We start from the raw sequence: 17,150 nt of genomic DNA, 5'->3' as shown, positions 1-17,150 counted from the left end.
TCAATTTCGGGAAGTGTTCAGGGAAGGCAGTCTGCAAACATCTTGCTGATCCCAAGGTAACACTAACCCACTTCTTGACAATGTAATTCTGAAGTGCTGCCTGTGAGCTTCGGAAAACAAGCACGTTGAGAATTTTTGAAATTTCATCGTTTATTGGGAGCTTTCATACTAAAAATGAAATTATGGCTGTAAAAAGTTACAAAGGATTATTGTAGACAATACACTTTTGGTTTTTGAGACCCAATGCCCCAGCACACTTGTTTAATCCTGTTGTCATTCTAAATTACTGAAGGAAACGAGCAGATATGACAGGATTATCTCAAAACAGATCTGCAGATTTCTTCAGTGGTCGTTGACAGCACAAATTTGAACGCGAACTCAAAACTGCTCACTTTTCAAGGGTATATACGAACTTGAGCCACTGAACATCAATGCAACCTTTTCAAATACATTTTAATCAATGCAAGAAATATATGTACACTGATAGCCGGAAGCGACATCTCTCACTATCGACGTGTTGGCATTAGGAGCTGCTTCGCTGTTACTGAATCCGGGAAAAGATTGTGATACGTTGGTAAGGGAACATAGGCTGCCTTGATCATTTTTCCTGCAAGACGATAAGGAATTGACGTGTTAAATCTGAAATGACAATTATATTCATTGTTGGTCACAAAGGTGGTACTGCACATACCAGCAAACCAGCGCCCATGAAGTGCATTTACAGAGGCCATTGCTGCTGGTATGGAGGGGCACTTCACATACACATTCCCCTAAAAAAAAAAAAAATCAAGGTCAGGTTTTATACAACATTTATACTTAAATTTTTCATAATCAAAATACTTATTACACAACTGATGTTTTGGTTCTCGAGAGACTTCACACATACAAGGGGAAAAAACAGCCCCTGCTGAACCCGTGGTGCTCTTTCAGGAGTGTAAAAGTATGGCTGGTTGATAAGTCTTACATTATAATTAATGAGAAATGACAAACTAGAATTAAAACCATTTTCGGGACCTGCTATTGTATTGTGTTTACGTAAATCTCAAGTATTAAATAGCAAATCCACTATAAAAACTGAATTTGAAACAAAACCCAAAAACTGTTACAGTATAACCTTGAAAAAGAAAAGATGTCCCTCACACCAATCTTTGTTATTTCATGTTTGTTTCATCCTTTGGGGGAAAAAAAACTGCCAGACAAAAAGATGTAACTGGTATATATTAATCATGTATCATTTCTATTCCATCCAATTCTTTTTGTTGCAGCTCTAAGAGACACAAGAGAGGCAATGCTCTTACCTGAGCAGAATTCTTGTCAACATAAATGTGAACCACTCCTCCATGCTTGTTACACTCCTCAATGACATCATCTTGGATCTCAATGGCCCAGCTGGGATCATTTTCCCTGAAATGAGGCGGGGGAACTCAGCAGTAGGTAATATTGTAAATTTTTAGAAACGTCTTAAAAGTCTTGGGTGTTCTGGACAAGACTTACGATTGTGGGTTGAAGAGGTTGGATAACTGAAGGCAGTGTGTTGCCAGTGGCTGAGATGGAAGGTTCAAAGCTTGGCTCGGTGGAGGAGCTGGAACAGCTAAACATTGTGTAAATGTTAATTTACTAGAACACTAACTTATTTTGGGGATAATCTTTGAGAAAATGTCCATCCTCTCAAGTAAAATCTGCATGTAGACTGACCTGCTGGTGTGGCCATAGGGTTTCCATAGGGTATTGTGCCAGTCATCTGTAAAGCCTGCTGAGCAGCAGGGGGAATTTTTAGACCAGTTCCTGCAAGACCAAACAATGAGTCAATACAAGAAGCTACAAAAACCTATCCAAATAGTTTTCCAACATCAGTGTTGCCGTTCCAATGCACCTTCAGCAAGTCGCGCCATGAGTTGCAGTCGTCCTGTGGTTCCCAGGTCGATTCCTGTCCGTTCCAGTTCATCATTGTCCAGGAAGGAGCTCGCAGTGGATGCGTCCGAACGCTCTGTAACGTGGCCTACCTTCATTGGCCGGCCGGCTAGCTCGAAGCCATTCAGTTGCTCTAAGGCCTTTTTTGCGCACTCAGCATCTGCAAACTTGGAGGTCATAGAGAAGATGGCTCCTTTTTTTGGTCAAACAATATAGGGTTGATAACCATTGAAAAATCAGTCACTTACAGATATGAAGCCATATCCTTTGGAGCGGCCAGTTTCACTGTCCATCATTAGCTGAATTCCTTCAATCTGCACCAACACGAGAACAAAAATCATCTGTGTGTTCAATTAACTTTTATTATCTTCCATTGACAGTGACAGGCACCCACTACATTTAAACTGGGAGAGGCTGGCAGTCCTTTCATTCCAAATAGATTGGACGCCTGTCGCAGTCAATGGCACGGAAACATCACTTGCTCTCCCAGACCTTTCCAAAAGGTTCAAAGATCCCTCGAAGCATTTCCTCGGTAATGTTAAAATGCAGCGAGCCCACGTACAGCCGCATGGGACCGGCGCTGCCCTTCTGAAGATTATTGGCGGCTGCGGCCGCTCTGTTCTTCTCCGCCTGAGAGGCCTGGACAATAATGGGCACTCCCAAAAGGCGCTGGCCAGTCAGTCCGATGGCCAGGGGAACTGAAGATGACTCCACAAATTCAATGTAGGCGATCCCTTTCGATCTCCTGGAATTCCGGTCTGATATCATTCTCACATCTCTTACCTACACGTAAAAGCAATTGCAACCGTCAATTTTGTACTTAACAGACCTACACAATCAAATTCCCGGTAACTTACTTTTCCCACAGCCGAGAAGAAATCCTCCAGGTCTCGAGCTCTGATTCTGGCAGCCAGTTGCATGCAGAAAACGGTGCGGGCATCTCGCTCCTCTGGTGTAAGATTGTCAATTGGTTGCCTAAAACACAAAATAAGTGGCTCAGTAGGCTGAAGTCAAGTTTAGCGTAATGGCATTGCCAAGTAGAGCTGCAACAATTAATCCATTATCAAACTAACTATTTTGATAGTCAATTACAGTATTTTTTGGACTATATCAAGTCCCAATGGATCCTAGGGCGCACCGTTAATTAACAAGTTTATTGAAACGCCTAAGGCGCACCAGTGAATCAATGAACTGCTTTTGGCATTTGTTCTTTATAACATTTTAATTATTCTATTGTTTTTAAATGTATTTGTTGATTTGAATGATGAATGCATGTCTTGAGCGCTTTATGGTCATTAAGGAACTGGATTTCATACATAGGCCTACTGGATTATAAAGCGCAGTGTACATTTTTGAGAATAAAGGCTTTGAAGCGTGGTTTAAAACACCTAAAGGCAGAGTTATGCTTCTGTGGCAGACCAACGGCGTCAAGGCAAACCCAATTTACGTCCCTCTTCCGTAGCCTGACGTGCAGCTTAACAAAATTCTGACGAGTCGCATCGACGCGTGGTGACGTCATGCAAATGGACTGTGATTGGTCCGCTTAGACTTGTTTCCGGTTCAGCGCGAAATCACCGCCATTTACAAACATTTTTGCGCTAACGACCACCTCCGCAACAGTCACCTGTGCCACAACATTTGTATGATCAAGATGTTTTTCAATGTTGATGAGCTGAAGATCCACATTCAATTGTTCCATCTTCGTTGGCAATCTTTGTGTAACCGGAAGAAAACTACAGGAAGTCGGCAAGAGTCCCCCAAGACTGTACAAACAGAATGCCACACCCCTCTAATGGCTTGGCGGTGAATTACAGAGCAACGCGTTCCATGGCCACCGAACTATCGAATGCTCAATGACGCCGTAGTTGCTACGCTGTCACCGCAATGCAGAAGCATAACTCAGGCTTAAGAATATAACAATCATTTAGAGACGAAACCCCCCCAACCTTTTATTAATAGTAAATATTAAGGGTGTGATAATATATTTGGACACTTTGTATCCCGAAAGGTTATCAATATTCTCCTGTCAATAACTTTTTTTTTTTTTTTTAAATAGCTACAGCTATCGAATATTTTAGCAATCGACTGAAAATTCTATCGATTATTCGGATAAAACTTTTTTAGGTAAAGAGCAATTATAAATACACGAGAAAACAAGACATTTCATCTAATATTGAAACATTTTCAGTCAATGTCTTTATTTTCGATGTACATTGTTGAAAAAAGCCAACAATTGCATCTCAGATGTGAGTAGAAAAAAAAAAAAAATTTCACTGCTTTCACTCAAAAAAACTTCTAGATCTTAAATCGGGCGTAGTTTTTAGCGGCTGTCGGCTGCAGTAAGGTTTAAAAAAAAAACAATTTTTTTTTTTTTTAAATTATTGTTTCTTCCTCTACGCATCAGCGCGTTGTCCTGCATTAAAAGTAGTCCGGGCAAAACGTGATGCGTAGAGCTGGCAGAATGAAACAATTCCTCGAGGTGAATAAAATTACACGGATCAGTTTTTAAACTCGAGCTGCTCGAGTATTCGTTTCAGCTAAGATATAAAAATAGAACGCCTTCATTGTCATTACACAAAGTGTCAAGAGATTCAAATGCCCAAATTCTACTTGCCGTGGTGACATGCATTGAAAAAAAAAAAAAAAAGATTTTAGTGCTGCCTGACTACAAAGCTACATTGGTGTAATAATACAATATCAGTTTTACAAGTTGCTACATTTGACATGCGATGGATACATCAGTGTATGCCACCCCAGATGAAATGTGCCTACATTAATGCATTTTGTCCAGTGCCAAAGCAGCAATCAATACACATTTTTGCCTAAATTGCTTGGACTTTAACATTTCCACCAGATGAATGTAAAACTATAGCCAATTGACACATTTGACCTAATTTTTCTTTTATAGTAATCCTAATTTAGTAAAGTCATTACTTTTATCCAGAAAGTTTGTAGACCAGTGTAATCGATATCGTTTTAAAAAGGTGTTGGCGTTTACTAAAGAAACAGGCTACTACTAAAATTTTTAATAAAGACACCAATTTGTTTATAACAACGTTGCAATGGTGTTGCTGTATTTACAGAAGTCTTGCACTGAAATATTCTGTGAGGAAGACTTTTTGATACTGTCTGCCAAAGCGCAAAAACTAAACATTTTCAAAATTTACAAATTATTAGCCACCCATCCACTTCAATTGGTGTATCGTAGATTTTGTAGACCATTTTCTTGACCCATGCATCGATAAGTGTTGTATAACTGACATACTGTAAGGTAGGCCTGAACGATATATCGTTTAAACATCGCCATCGCCATGTGCGCATGTGCAATAGTCCCATCGCAAGGACGTGCGATAGTTTTTTAATTTCATTTTTTTTAATCCACAAACGTTTGTTTTGAGGAAGGAGAGGGGGGAAAAAGCGCACAGCTTCTCTTTCTCTCCAGCAAGTCATCGGCTCCTCCCCCTCCCCCTGCAACAGCGGAGTGGAGGGAGGAGGGGCCGAACAGCAGAGCGGAGGGAGGAGGGCCCGTTCTCAAAGTGAAAGCAAGCAATCAACACGTTGGAGGAGCAAGGAAGACTGTATCCAAAAGGAGTTTTGGAAGTATTTTGGCAAGAACAAGACTATAAGGGACAAAAAACAGCCCTGTCGACAGTGCCTCGCCATGGTTGCCTCAACAAGAAGTAATCTGTCAAACATGTGGGACCATTTAAAACGCAGGTATCTATGCATTCCTGCTACGAGCTCCCCATCAGAGGCTTTTTAGCACAGGTGGGAACGTTGTTAAGTGCCAACGTTCTTGTCTCAAGCCTGCTATAGTGGATAAACTAATAGTCTTGGCCAAAAACCTATGAGACCCAGTTGAGAATTGCTGAGCAAGGAAGGTGGACGATATGCAGACAAATACATAACACAGCTAAAGGAATGTCTTTTCTTCTTTTTATTCATGTGACAGCTATCAGGAAGGCAGGAAATTTGGGAGTTAAAATGGTTCTGTTATTCATCACAGTTATTTGCAGTTATTCAGTTCAATTATTTACAAGTTCAATTGAGTTTGTTTCTTTTATATTTAAATTTATTGTAAACCGTATTTTTCAAATAACTATATATAGTACAGCTGCACATAAAGTTTTGATACTTAATATTTTTGTTGAAATATTTTTACAACTTTGTTGCCCTTTTGCAGTTTTATATTGTTATATTTTGTGTAAACAACTCAGGGGACTAATGCACTTGCACTTTTATTAGTCAGATTTAATATTTAAGTTAAAAAATGTTGACAACTTTGTTGTTTAACTGAGGTTTTTATGTATTGTTATAGTTTGTGAACTCTTTTGTCATATTTAATATTTTTGTTCAAATATGTTGACAACTTTGTTGTTTTACTGAGGTTTTTATTTATTGTTATAGTTTGTGAACAACTTTTTTATTTGTCATATTTAATATTTTTGTTCAAATATGTTGACAACTTTGTTATTTTACAGAAGTTTTTATTTATTGTTATATTTTGTCAAAAACTTAGGGGACTAATGCACCTGCTCTTTTATTTATCATTTAATTTATTTGCTGCTGTTGAAGTGTAAAATATTGTATTCAATAAATGATCTATTTTGTGCAGACATGACTTCCTGGATACCTTCATACAGAAATCTTCATCATTCACAAATTAAACGGTATTATATGAATACACTGTGGTCACGGTGTGTTATGTAAAGTATTTCCAAACAGCTATTCAAGTCATTTAGTGAAAATTTCTTTAAAAAAGATAGATCTTTTTTTTTTTATATCGCAATATAATATCGCAATATATTGCAAACCTAAAAAAAATCGCAACAATAGTTTTTTCCAATATCGTTCAGGCCTACTGTAAGGTAATCTTGAGTTGTGTATTGTAAATTGTATCGGGAGGTACCGGGGAGGTTGCCACCCCTAGAATGTATTCTAAATAGTATACCAAATATTTTTATACAAAAAAATCTCTAATATTATACAAAAAAAAAAAAAAAACCCCTTTAAAATGTCACCATGTCTATTTTTAGGCTGCAATAAAAGCCCGGGCGGTCTGACTGTAAAAACATCAAAAAGACAATGAGGAAAACGCTTAGTACCTGACTGGACTCTTCTCTTTTTTGACAGGACTTTTGGAACGTTTCCGTCTGAAACAAAGATCAGGCAGTTTCCTTAGAAATCATTTTTCCTAAATTTCTGGTTGCAGACGAAGCCAGTGATCACAAAACACAAGAGCCATGACACACAAGATCCGAATTGACATACATATTTTATCCAATGTCACGTTTGTTCGTTTTTTGGGGGGATAAAAGTTCATTATTAATTGTTTTCCTATTTTTGTGACTTTTATGTTGTGTAGTCTTTCCAAATGCAAAATGGGTGCCTTGGCTCAAGCTTGTGAAAAACAGGATTTAATCCCCACATCCATACATTGGACTTTTGCGGGCTTTGTAGCGCCCAGCGCGCTCCCTGCTTCGAGAGCGGCTGCGGTGGCGTTCCCTGCTGCGGCTTCGCTTCCTTTCTCGGCTCCTGCTCCTTTTCTTGCCCTTCTTTCTGTCTCTGCTTCGGCTCCTTTTTTTCTTGGAGCCTGGGCTTCTGCTCTTGCTTCGCCTCTTTCTGTGTGTCATTAAACAGACAATTCCATCACCATCATAGAACAGTATCTTTGAGTCTAGTACGACACGGCGAAAACTTACTTCCTGTTCTGGCCATCATGCCCGTTTGCATGAGAAGACTTGACCTCATCCTAAGCAAGGTTGATAGAAGAACATCATGAAGACGAAGACGCAATATTTCAAGGCGTCATGGTACAAGGGGAGGGGGTGGGACAAGAGAAAATGCAGAAATATTTTAATTAATAATAGTACTTGGAAATGCCTTTCTTTTGTGCCCGGACAGGTGTCCTTCCCCCAAATGCTGCTTCTTTTCTTTACATGGCTGCAAAGTAATCTTATTCAAAGATGGAGGGTGTCCCAAACACGACTATTAGCTGAGTTGTGGAAGCTCTGACAATTGGCAGCTCATCTCAACCCTTCCCCCTATTACAAGTCGTACCGATGTCACTATTTGTGCCTAATCATGTGACCACGCATGACACGGGGCCACTAAAAGAGATCCTTTGTGGTTGGTGTCAGTCCAGTGATCTTCACCCATTTTCGTTCTTGGACTGTAAGAGCTCGATGCCACCTCTGTCACACATCTTGCCCTGAAGCAAACAGGGATTCACACTTCTTAGTAATATTGACGCCCAAGAAAAAAAATGAATTGATATTTGAAATCAATTTTTAAAGAAAACTCTCCCGAGAGACTATTATCTTGAGTGTAATTTCGTCTTGACTGTTGTGTGCAAAGTCACTTTACATTCAATTGAAGTACTACATATCCGCTCTTGTGTAGCATGCAAAAACGATGATGCTGATACACATTCAAGTTGAATGAGGCAAAGAGGCAGTATTCATATTTATAAGTTAAACGAGCACGTTGATCAACATAGCTTACTTACAGTAGAGGAATGTGTGTGAATGGTGCTTCTTATTAAAAGGTATCGAGGAGATGAGCAAACACTAGAATCTTCCTGTGGCCATCTGTTGAGTTATAAACTCAGGTTATAAATCTGAATACTGCCAATTTTGCTGGCCAGATAAAATGGGCATATCCATCATTGGTATTCACCTTGTTGTAACCGAATAGGGCCTGGGTGGTTTGGGGCAAATATCTTTAATCCTATGGTGAACCACAGTACATCAGTATATGCACAATAACTACCTTCCTTTTTTTCACAGTTCACAGTGGAATCAAAGATGAATTCATGGGAGTAGAGGTGAGATATCATTAGGGAAGTCTATAAAGAGAGATAGATGCGGATTTATTTATAAACTTATAGCGTTTTAACTCAAGCACACCACACAACATTCATGTCAACTTTATAACAGTTTGAATTATTATGAACGGGTCAAGTTCAGAACAGAAATGTTTCCTTAGGTTGAATCCCAACCCACCTTCCTGAACGGCGCCTCCAGCATGGCCTCCACGTCAAAATCATCAGCCATAGCGATTCCTTGAATCAAAAAGAGTGATCGTGTTAGCTTGCACGCGTTGAAAACATCGGAAACCACAACGGCAAGAAATTAAATTTTCGGCTCCCAGTAGTTAAAACAAACAAAAAAAACCTTCACAATATTCACAGTAGCGTTTCTTCCACGACTAAAAATTAGGCTTATTTTAAAAAACAAAACACCTTGCCAAGATGAACAAGGCACACAACCGTATCAGATTTTATATCCACACATCTAATTAGTTTCTCTCGGCTTTATCTCCTAGTGAATTAAGACTTGCAATAAAGATCGAGGCGAAAAACAGCATGAGGGAGGCTAAATGGCGGTCGCTGCTACATGCTAGCATGAGCCTCTTGGGCCTTTCGCTGCCATTGACTACATAAACATCGTACTGAATATACATCAGTGTAAATAACGAACCCAGAGTCTCAAGGTATAAAACCATATTGTAAACACCGTTAGCTCAACCAATAATGGAAACAACAGCGTGATCATATGCACATTTCAAAAGGCCCAGCGAACAGAAAGTCGCGAGCTTACTTAGCAAACAATGACGTTACCGTTCGGAGCTGGTGAAAATGTGAGTCAAGTCAAAATCTCGACGATGATATCTCGCTGAAAAGAATTGTCTTTGAGCCTGTCGTTCTGTAGACACCACTTGAATTAATTCCAAAAAGTGTCTTCTGTAAGACGTTTATGTTTGTTACGCAAAGAAAAATGTCGTAGCCTCGTTTACAGAATTCTTCTTCGTTAGTTCGTTGCCGCTGCGATCATCTTAGGCCGGACATGCTTGCCACCTAGTGGGCAGAAGTAACACTTGTACATCCCACTATTATTTTCTTTCGTTTTTTTAGGGGCAAATGTAACCTATTTTTGACATCTGTCTGGCATTTCATCACGAGCTTTTCTCAGAATTAAGCGAAGTGTTCAATAATATTTAAATACATACAATGGCGTAATCGGGGTGCGCCGTTTCTTTAATTTGCACGTTGTAAGTAGGACGTTTTTATACACACAACGTGGGTTTTGGGGAATTTCGAATTTGAACCTACCAAAGTGGATTTTAACATTAACAATTGGTTAATTAAAAAAATGTGTAAAACTGTACACGCCATAAATTATTATCTCTTAACAAAACATGTAGGCTGTTCCAAAGTCACGTGCAATGATGCACATGTTGGTCTTGGAAGTGTAATGAAAATTCTTGAAACGGTCAAAATAACATTTAGAGCTATTTTTAAGACACAGTGCAGCGGAGTTTAAAGCAGTTCAAGAAATGTCTGTGTTCCAACCCGTGCTTGATTTTAAGTGAACCTATCACTTAAAACAAGCACATTTTCTTCTTTTAAGGGCATGCGTGAGAATTGTGACTGACTGTATACAAAACATTAAGGTTCAAAAGTCATACAGTGTGAACGGCCATTTATTCACTCATTTCCATTCAGAATGTATGCATATGCGGAGAACAACACTGTCTACCAGGTGTCTGTATTGGTTTGGTTTTCAGGGCACTTAATCGATTGTAATTAAACTTTTCTGGTGAGAGAGAAGCAATTTCAATCAATTTAATGCTCTGAGAGTGAAATGACCTGGATGAATGAGAATATTCAAAATTTTCCACAGACATATTGCATTTGTGTTTGATCCATACTTGAGCTGCAAGCGTTTTTGGCCTTACATGCTAGATTTGTTAGATTCCTATGAAACATCTGGACCCCTATGGTCATCTGGAACCGGTCTCCTGTATGTTCCAAGAACAAGAACCAAGCAGGGTGAGTCAGAATTTGGTTATTATGCTCCTCATCTCTGGAACAGGTTACCTGAAGGTCTGAAGTATGCTCAAACTGTTAGCTCCTTTAAATCAGGACTAAAAACGCTGTTGTTCAGCACAGCATATCTATCTATCTATACATTTCAATCTATTTGCTTTCTATTGTGCTTCTTGTGCTTTATCTTCATTGCTTATTTAAATTATTATTATTATTAGTAGTATTTTTTATTTTTTATTTTTTTTCTTATTCTATTCGTGGTTAAATGCGATTTTTATGTATAATTTTATTTCCTGTTTCGATTGTCTTTCTTTTTACGTTCTACTGATTTAATGTGATTTTTATGATCTTCATGTGATGTAAAGCACTTTGAATTGCATTGTGTTGAATTGTGCTATATGAATAAATTTGCCTTGCCTTGCCTTAGGATCTGTTAGAAATTTATATGTGGAGATTGGAGAAGTATTTGAAATTTCACTAACTTACAGTTTCCCTGTGAAGGCAAAACAGGGTGCCTTCCCATGAGGCCAGCGTTGACTATTCTACAGCTTTAACATTAACAGGTAAGGGCCTTTAAGGTACTTGTACTGGTGGATAAAAAATAGTGTAATAAGAATAACTGAGAATAAATGCGAATAAATGTGGTTACATACGGCACAATTTTATTTACCTCTAACAGACCCAACCAATTAGAATAAAGCATTATTAGACCGGTGTAATAAACTAAGCTGTAACAGTAACACCACACAGCTTATACAATATCTAGGGACACCTACTGATTTAAAGGAGTACTGTGAAGCATGTTAGGAAATGCTGGTTCTACAAGAAAATTGTAACCTTTTTTCCCGCTCCATGGTTACATTATACGTCTGATGACCACAGTGAATCACAGAAGTTGTGCCAACAACACATTTCAGGAACTTTAAGCGGTTTCAAAACACAAATGTGACACTAAAGAGAAACAGCTGGAGGATGTAAAGGATGAGGTTATAGTGATTGGATTGGTGCATGGGATTACCCAAAATTGTATGAAGCCGAGGGAGTGAATGAAATCCCATCCTAGATTGGGTAATGTCACATGAGAGGAGCATCACAGCAATAACTGACGGTGGGAGTAAGAGACCGAAAAGAAACCATCACTGAGGATTAGGAACCATAACTTCTCCTGCTCCACATGATTGAAAGTGACTTTAAATGTAGATGATTACCAGAGGTCTTTAGACATGTAACCACAATTTCATTCAAGATTTTGCCTGTAATATGATTATGCTTACATGTATGACGTATTAATGCTCTTACAGTGACTGCCCGAGGAACCTGGATTGTTGTTGTTTGTTCAAGTTGTTTGATCTTAGGAGTTATGCATATTAGGAGTGGCGTACCTTTATTTATGATATGGTAGCCTAAGTGAGTTCTCTTAGAGTGGTCAACAATTGTCATTATTAATTGTCATTGGCAGAATAGTTAGATCCAAGACTGTCTGCAGCACTCTTCAGAGCCAAACTACCACCTTCAAACTTTACCTGTTAAGAAAGGAAAGCAGTGACAAACTAAGGATGGAAAACACTGCCACAATTGTACCAGTTCACAAAGGATGCAATTTAGTCCTCATTTGCTGGACTTCCTAAAATTAACACAGACAGTCGGCAGCATCAAATCATAGACGGAGTGTGACTTTTGGGGCGGGGGGGCACAACATGTTGATGTCCCCCGAAGCGCAGTGTCACCAATAAAATTAACTTACAAGAATATTTATAGTAATAAGTTGAAAATGAGCATTTTTTGTTTCCCATCATTCTTGAGGGGAATTCTAAATCAGGCTGCTTAGGACAGCTATACATTTCGCCAAGATCGTCATCCTTTAAATATGGTACGCCTGCTGGTGTCGTGCCAATGTAGTTACCCCCGTCAAAAATTTTATCCCATGGGCGGAGCCACTGCGCTGCACTGATATGCCTAATTTCCATGTTTTGGTGATGTAGTTATCTACGAGGTTTTAAAACATGGCCCATCCATCAAAAAACAACAACTTTTTTTTCTCTTGTATAATGTAACATCCGTAATGAATGTAAAAAAAAGGCAATGTTTTATTGTTTTACTCGTAAGATGACCAATAACTGTTATTACTCTAATTCAAGTCCTGTATGGAATTTCTCCAGTTTAATAAACGTTGATGTTCAAAATATATAACTGTGGTTCTTTTCTGGCTTCAATTAATTGTTTAAGTCGACATAACTCATAACTTATGTGTGTGTGTGTGCGCTCCCGCGGCCAGGGGACACAATTTTTGACGGGTGTAACTACATTGGCAAGACACCGATGGTAGCTCTGTTGTACAACTAACATCTTTAGTGGGGCAAATTGGCTCATCATTTTGACAGTGGTCTCTGATGTTTCATGGTCCACATTTTAAATCCTTGGTTCTTGCTCAGTAGTTGTTGTCGCTTTTGAAAGCTTAGGTTTGAAAAAGTTACATATAGGCCTATCCATCTTGCCTCTTTGGTCCTCAGGTAGTTTTGGCTAAGTAAAGCAAATGACGGTCTGAGGTGATAGTCACATGATCTGTTCGAAAAATAATTCTGACCCATTATAAAAATATATTTTTTTGTTCATTTTATTCATTTTTGATGTTTGTTTTATTGCTTCACAACTTTTATAGGCAATATTTTACTGGAAAATTTTAAGATCATATACGGGAAAGTCAATTACATGCAATGACACTTTTCGGCCACGGGGGGGGGGGGGGGGGGGCTGGTCTCCCCCAGGCCCCCCTTAAACTCCGCTTATGCATCATATATTCTTCCTCCACTGGTTGATTATTCCAACATGCCACTTGCAACAGATGAAACCATGGTCTCTTTTCATGTCATTTCACTTTTCAAAAGCATCTATAGTTGTAGACAATGAATTACAAGAATAAGACTCATCTTACAAGACAGAAGCTACCTCAATCCAAGCCAGGTATGTAGGCGCCGTAAAGGTTGCCTTTGGACCACCTTTGTCCAATGCAACAAATATTTCTACAAGCAAGACATTAAAATAATGTAACCGTTTTTGTCAAACAGGTTCAACCGAATGTCTTTTATACTGCTCTTTCTGTCATGCCCGCCTTGGCTACATGGGGGCAGTGTAATACAAAGAGATGTACTTTTCATTAAGATGTATTCCAATCAACTCATCAGCCATGCCACGGACCTAATCTCTCGATCTAATAGTAAGTCTTTTATATATATATATATATATATATATAATATATATATATATATATATATATATATATATATATATATATATATATATATATATATATATATATATATATATATACACACACACACACACATATATATATATATATATATATATATATATATATATATATATATATACACACACACACATATATATACACACATATATATATATACATATACATATATATATAATCTTGACTCATTCATTATTGAGCTCATCACAAATAATTGTAACAGTCAGTCACATAGCTGCACACATGCTTGAATAATTTTATACTACACGACAAATGCAGTATTAATGTTCCTCTCAAAAATTTCTTTTTCTTTTTTTGTGAGATATGGTAGAGGGGTAATCTCCCAGCTGGAGGTTGTGGGTTCAACCGATGGACCATGCGCATGCCTATGTATGTATCTTTGAGCAAGATGTTGAAACCCCTGATGCTCCTGATGCCACATGGATGACCAGTAGATGAATGAGAGTGTTACAAGTATTTTGAGTCCTCTTCAAGAAAATCTCAATAGAAGCATAAATCCATTTAGCATTTAAAACATTAAGATTTACTCAGACAATAAATACCGTATTGGCCTGAATATAAGACGGCCCTGATTATAAGACGACCCCCTCTTTTTCAAGACTCAAGTTTGAAAAAATACTTTTTGAACACCAAATTAATTTTTATACAGAAAATAATTACAGTACATCCGAAACAAATGATTATAACAATATATTTGAGAGAAAAGCATGTTATTTTGCCTCATTCAAATCTTAATATCTGAACATTGAAATATGTAAACTAAAGTGCAATCACATTCGTAAATGAATGGCTTCTGGTTTTTGAAATGTAAATAAACCAATCTATTGTGATAAAACAACAAAAATTGCAAACTCTGCATTAACCATCAAAGTGAAGTCTAACTGTAACTGTAGTCTTGAAACAAATCTGAATAAGGAAAAAAATTGCAATGAAATAATGCAAACTGGTTAAACTAAAAAAAGTAGCTGAGAAAATTGCTTCAATAATATCTGGCGCCATCTAGCGTCGTGAATGGGGAGAGTAGCTGAAATCTTTCATAACAGAACATCGCTTCAATGATATCTGGCGCCACCTAGCGTCGTGAATTGGTGTAACGTGTACACCGCGAATATAAGATGACCCCCTCCTTTTCAGTGTTATTTCAATACAAAAAACACCGTCTTATATAAGGGCCAGTACGGTACTACATAATTAAGCAAGGACAATAACAAAAGATACATTTCTATTTTACCCAAACTTTATTTTGTAATGGTTTGAAAATATTTTTATTACTGTACTACCATAGGAGCTATAGACATTTTGTTGTAGTTTCCTCTTCATTGGACCATCTATTGAGATTAAGTGGTAAGTAACTGTCGAGTGGCATGTCAAAGTATAATTGGTCATCAAAACATAAATCATCTGAAGGTGAGGCAAGGTAAGGCATTTTTAAGACCACGCCTGTGAGCAAGCCTCCAACTGCTGCCACTGCTATTGTAGAGAACATGGCTGCTACCTGGAAAAGAGCCTGTTCTCGGGCAGTCCTCCCCAAACCTGGCGGCAGACCAGGAATTAAAGCCTGGAGTTCAAGTAACTTAGGATCCCCTTCTTTTGGAGCTCTGTGACTAAAAGTCTCATACAAACTAGGGCCGTAGACTTCCTCATTAGCCATCATTATTGCACAAATTCCAGCAGTACAAGATATGAGTCCTGTTAGACCGTGTAGGTTATGTATTCCACATTGATCCTGTATTCTGAAGCGGTGTGCCAAGACAGGGCTCAAGTACTTGTACCCTAGCATACATGCGGCACAACCCACCATGCCCAGGGCATACGCCGCAGCCGGTGAAATCATCATATCTACGGATGCTCCAACTGTCACGCCTCCGGCCAGGGTCACATTCTGTATGTCAGCCATACTGAGTTTTCCATTTTTGTTAAGTAGTGCAGAGAGAGCAAAAGCAGTGATTGTGGATGCACAGAGGCCAATAAAGGTGTGGAGGATGGCCCTGTGCTGATCATCGCCTTTTAGGGTTAATGACGAGTTGAAGGAGGGCCAGAAAACCCAGAGAAACAAGGTGCCCATCAAAGACAAAATATCCGATTGATAGCTGGTGTTCTCCTTTGCGTGACCTTTGTTAAGGCCAGGTCTGTATAACACAAAGGTGACTCCCAAGCCGAAGTAACAGGCGAAAAGGTGAATCAGTATGGAGCCTCCAGCATCATTTATCTTCAGGTACTTGAGCACTGCCCATTCCGTGACAGCAAATATTGGCACTTCCAGGAGAGCCATGACCAGCAGCTGCAGTGGGCTCGTCTTCCCCAACACTGCCCCGAAGGAGATGAGCACCACGGCGCAGGCAAACTCTGCATTGATGAGGTTTATCACGCCGAGCTGGATCTTACCATCATTGCTGAACTGGAAGTATCCCTGAACTAGAATGGCCCATTGGATGGAAAAGGTGGCCACGAGAAAGTTAAAGACCATCCCCCCGAAACCATAGAGGCGGAAAAATGCCAGCAGGCAGCCAAAGCCGATGAATATCATCACCTGTATGTCTGCAAAAAAAGGATAATCCTTATATACTGCATTGTCCATGGGGTTAGTCCCGTTGTTCTGGAATTTGGCATCAGCGTTGTCATCGTATGTGACAAAAGTAGCAAACAGACCCACGATCATCACCTCCAGTGCAAACACTAACACGGGCAGCCTCACCCGCAAGCTGCTTGTGCCTGGCTTCATTGTTGGAGCACTCAAATGAGCCTTCTTTCATTTGAAGCCAGGATTATCAATGTGCAGATAAGGAAGGACAACGTTCAAGTCTGCTCCCGCTCAAACATGTTGAGATATTCAGTTTTCTGAACTTTGTCTCTGCTCATAAAAATGCTCTTCCAGTTGGATTTGCAAATTTAAGTATTTGCTTACATTAGGTTTGAGCAGTTTGTATGTTTAGATAAGAAAACACAATATTTTCACCAAATAGATGCTCTCTATTTTAGCTAATTGGCCTTTCATTATCCACTTGTTTTCCTTGGATCTGCCACTGCAGTTTTTACAGTGCCTTTGCCAACCATCAATTACAAAACACCATACACACTGATAATCAGAAAATACTTTTGAGGTTTAATAGAATTTAACCT

The 17,150-nt window shown here is 38.9% G+C and overlaps 2 protein-coding genes across 7 annotated transcripts; both read right to left on the bottom strand.

Moving 5' to 3' along the window:
• Positions 1–151: 151 nt before the first annotated feature.
• Positions 152–9,770, bottom strand: rbm39b (RNA binding motif protein 39b). 6 transcript variants are annotated; one of them, XM_057824416.1, is made up of 16 exons: positions 9,533–9,770; positions 8,916–8,974; positions 8,590–8,758; positions 8,420–8,501; positions 7,614–8,122; positions 7,348–7,533; positions 7,017–7,064; positions 2,769–2,886; positions 2,404–2,694; positions 2,160–2,225; positions 1,874–2,078; positions 1,696–1,785; positions 1,495–1,591; positions 1,299–1,404; positions 692–770; positions 152–607 (listed from the first exon to the last, which is right to left on the bottom strand). In XM_057824416.1, the coding sequence occupies exons 8-16, from the start codon at positions 2,829–2,831 to the stop codon at positions 507–509; spliced, it is 1,098 nt and encodes a 365-aa protein (XP_057680399.1). In that variant the 5' UTR covers positions 2,832–2,886; positions 7,017–7,064; positions 7,348–7,533; positions 7,614–8,122; positions 8,420–8,501; positions 8,590–8,758; positions 8,916–8,974; positions 9,533–9,770; the 3' UTR covers positions 152–506. The 6 variants fall into 6 exon arrangements, with proteins under 6 accessions (XP_057680399.1, XP_057680391.1, XP_057680409.1 ...); XM_057824408.1 differs by having other exon boundaries at positions 7,614–8,501; XM_057824426.1 differs by lacking the exon at positions 8,420–8,501.
• Positions 9,771–14,240: 4,470 nt separating this feature from the next.
• On the bottom strand, positions 14,241–16,884 carry rh50 (Rh50-like protein). The gene has a single exon (XM_057827544.1). The coding sequence runs from the start codon at positions 16,750–16,752 to the stop codon at positions 15,319–15,321; it is 1,434 nt and encodes a 477-aa protein (XP_057683527.1). The 5' UTR covers positions 16,753–16,884; the 3' UTR covers positions 14,241–15,318.
• Between the last annotated feature and the right edge of the window lie 266 nt (positions 16,885–17,150).

This window comes from Corythoichthys intestinalis, chromosome 2 (genome assembly GCF_030265065.1).
Source record: "Corythoichthys intestinalis isolate RoL2023-P3 chromosome 2, ASM3026506v1, whole genome shotgun sequence".
Classification (NCBI taxonomy): Eukaryota; Metazoa; Chordata; class Actinopteri; order Syngnathiformes; family Syngnathidae; genus Corythoichthys; species Corythoichthys intestinalis.
Note: the sequence above shows the minus strand (reverse complement) of the source record. Positions and strands in the feature narration are given on the sequence as shown.

Bases quoted from the DNA above. Each gene is read 5' to 3' on its own strand.
- rbm39b (XM_057824399.1), bottom strand. From the start codon at position 8,966: ATGGCTGATGATTTTGACGTGGAGGCCATGCTGGAGGCGCCGTTCAGG. The intron at 2,887-7,016 runs GTACTAAGCGTT...TTTGTGTTTTAG, and splicing joins AAAGAGAAGAGTCCAGTCAG to GCAACCAATTGACAATCTTA. The intron at 608-691 runs GTATGTGCAGTA...ATCGTCTTGCAG, and splicing joins TCATGGGCGCTGGTTTGCTG to GAAAAATGATCAAGGCAGCC.
- rh50 (XM_057827544.1), bottom strand. From the start codon at position 16,752: ATGAAGCCAGGCACAAGCAGCTTGCGGGTGAGGCTGCCCGTGTTAGTG.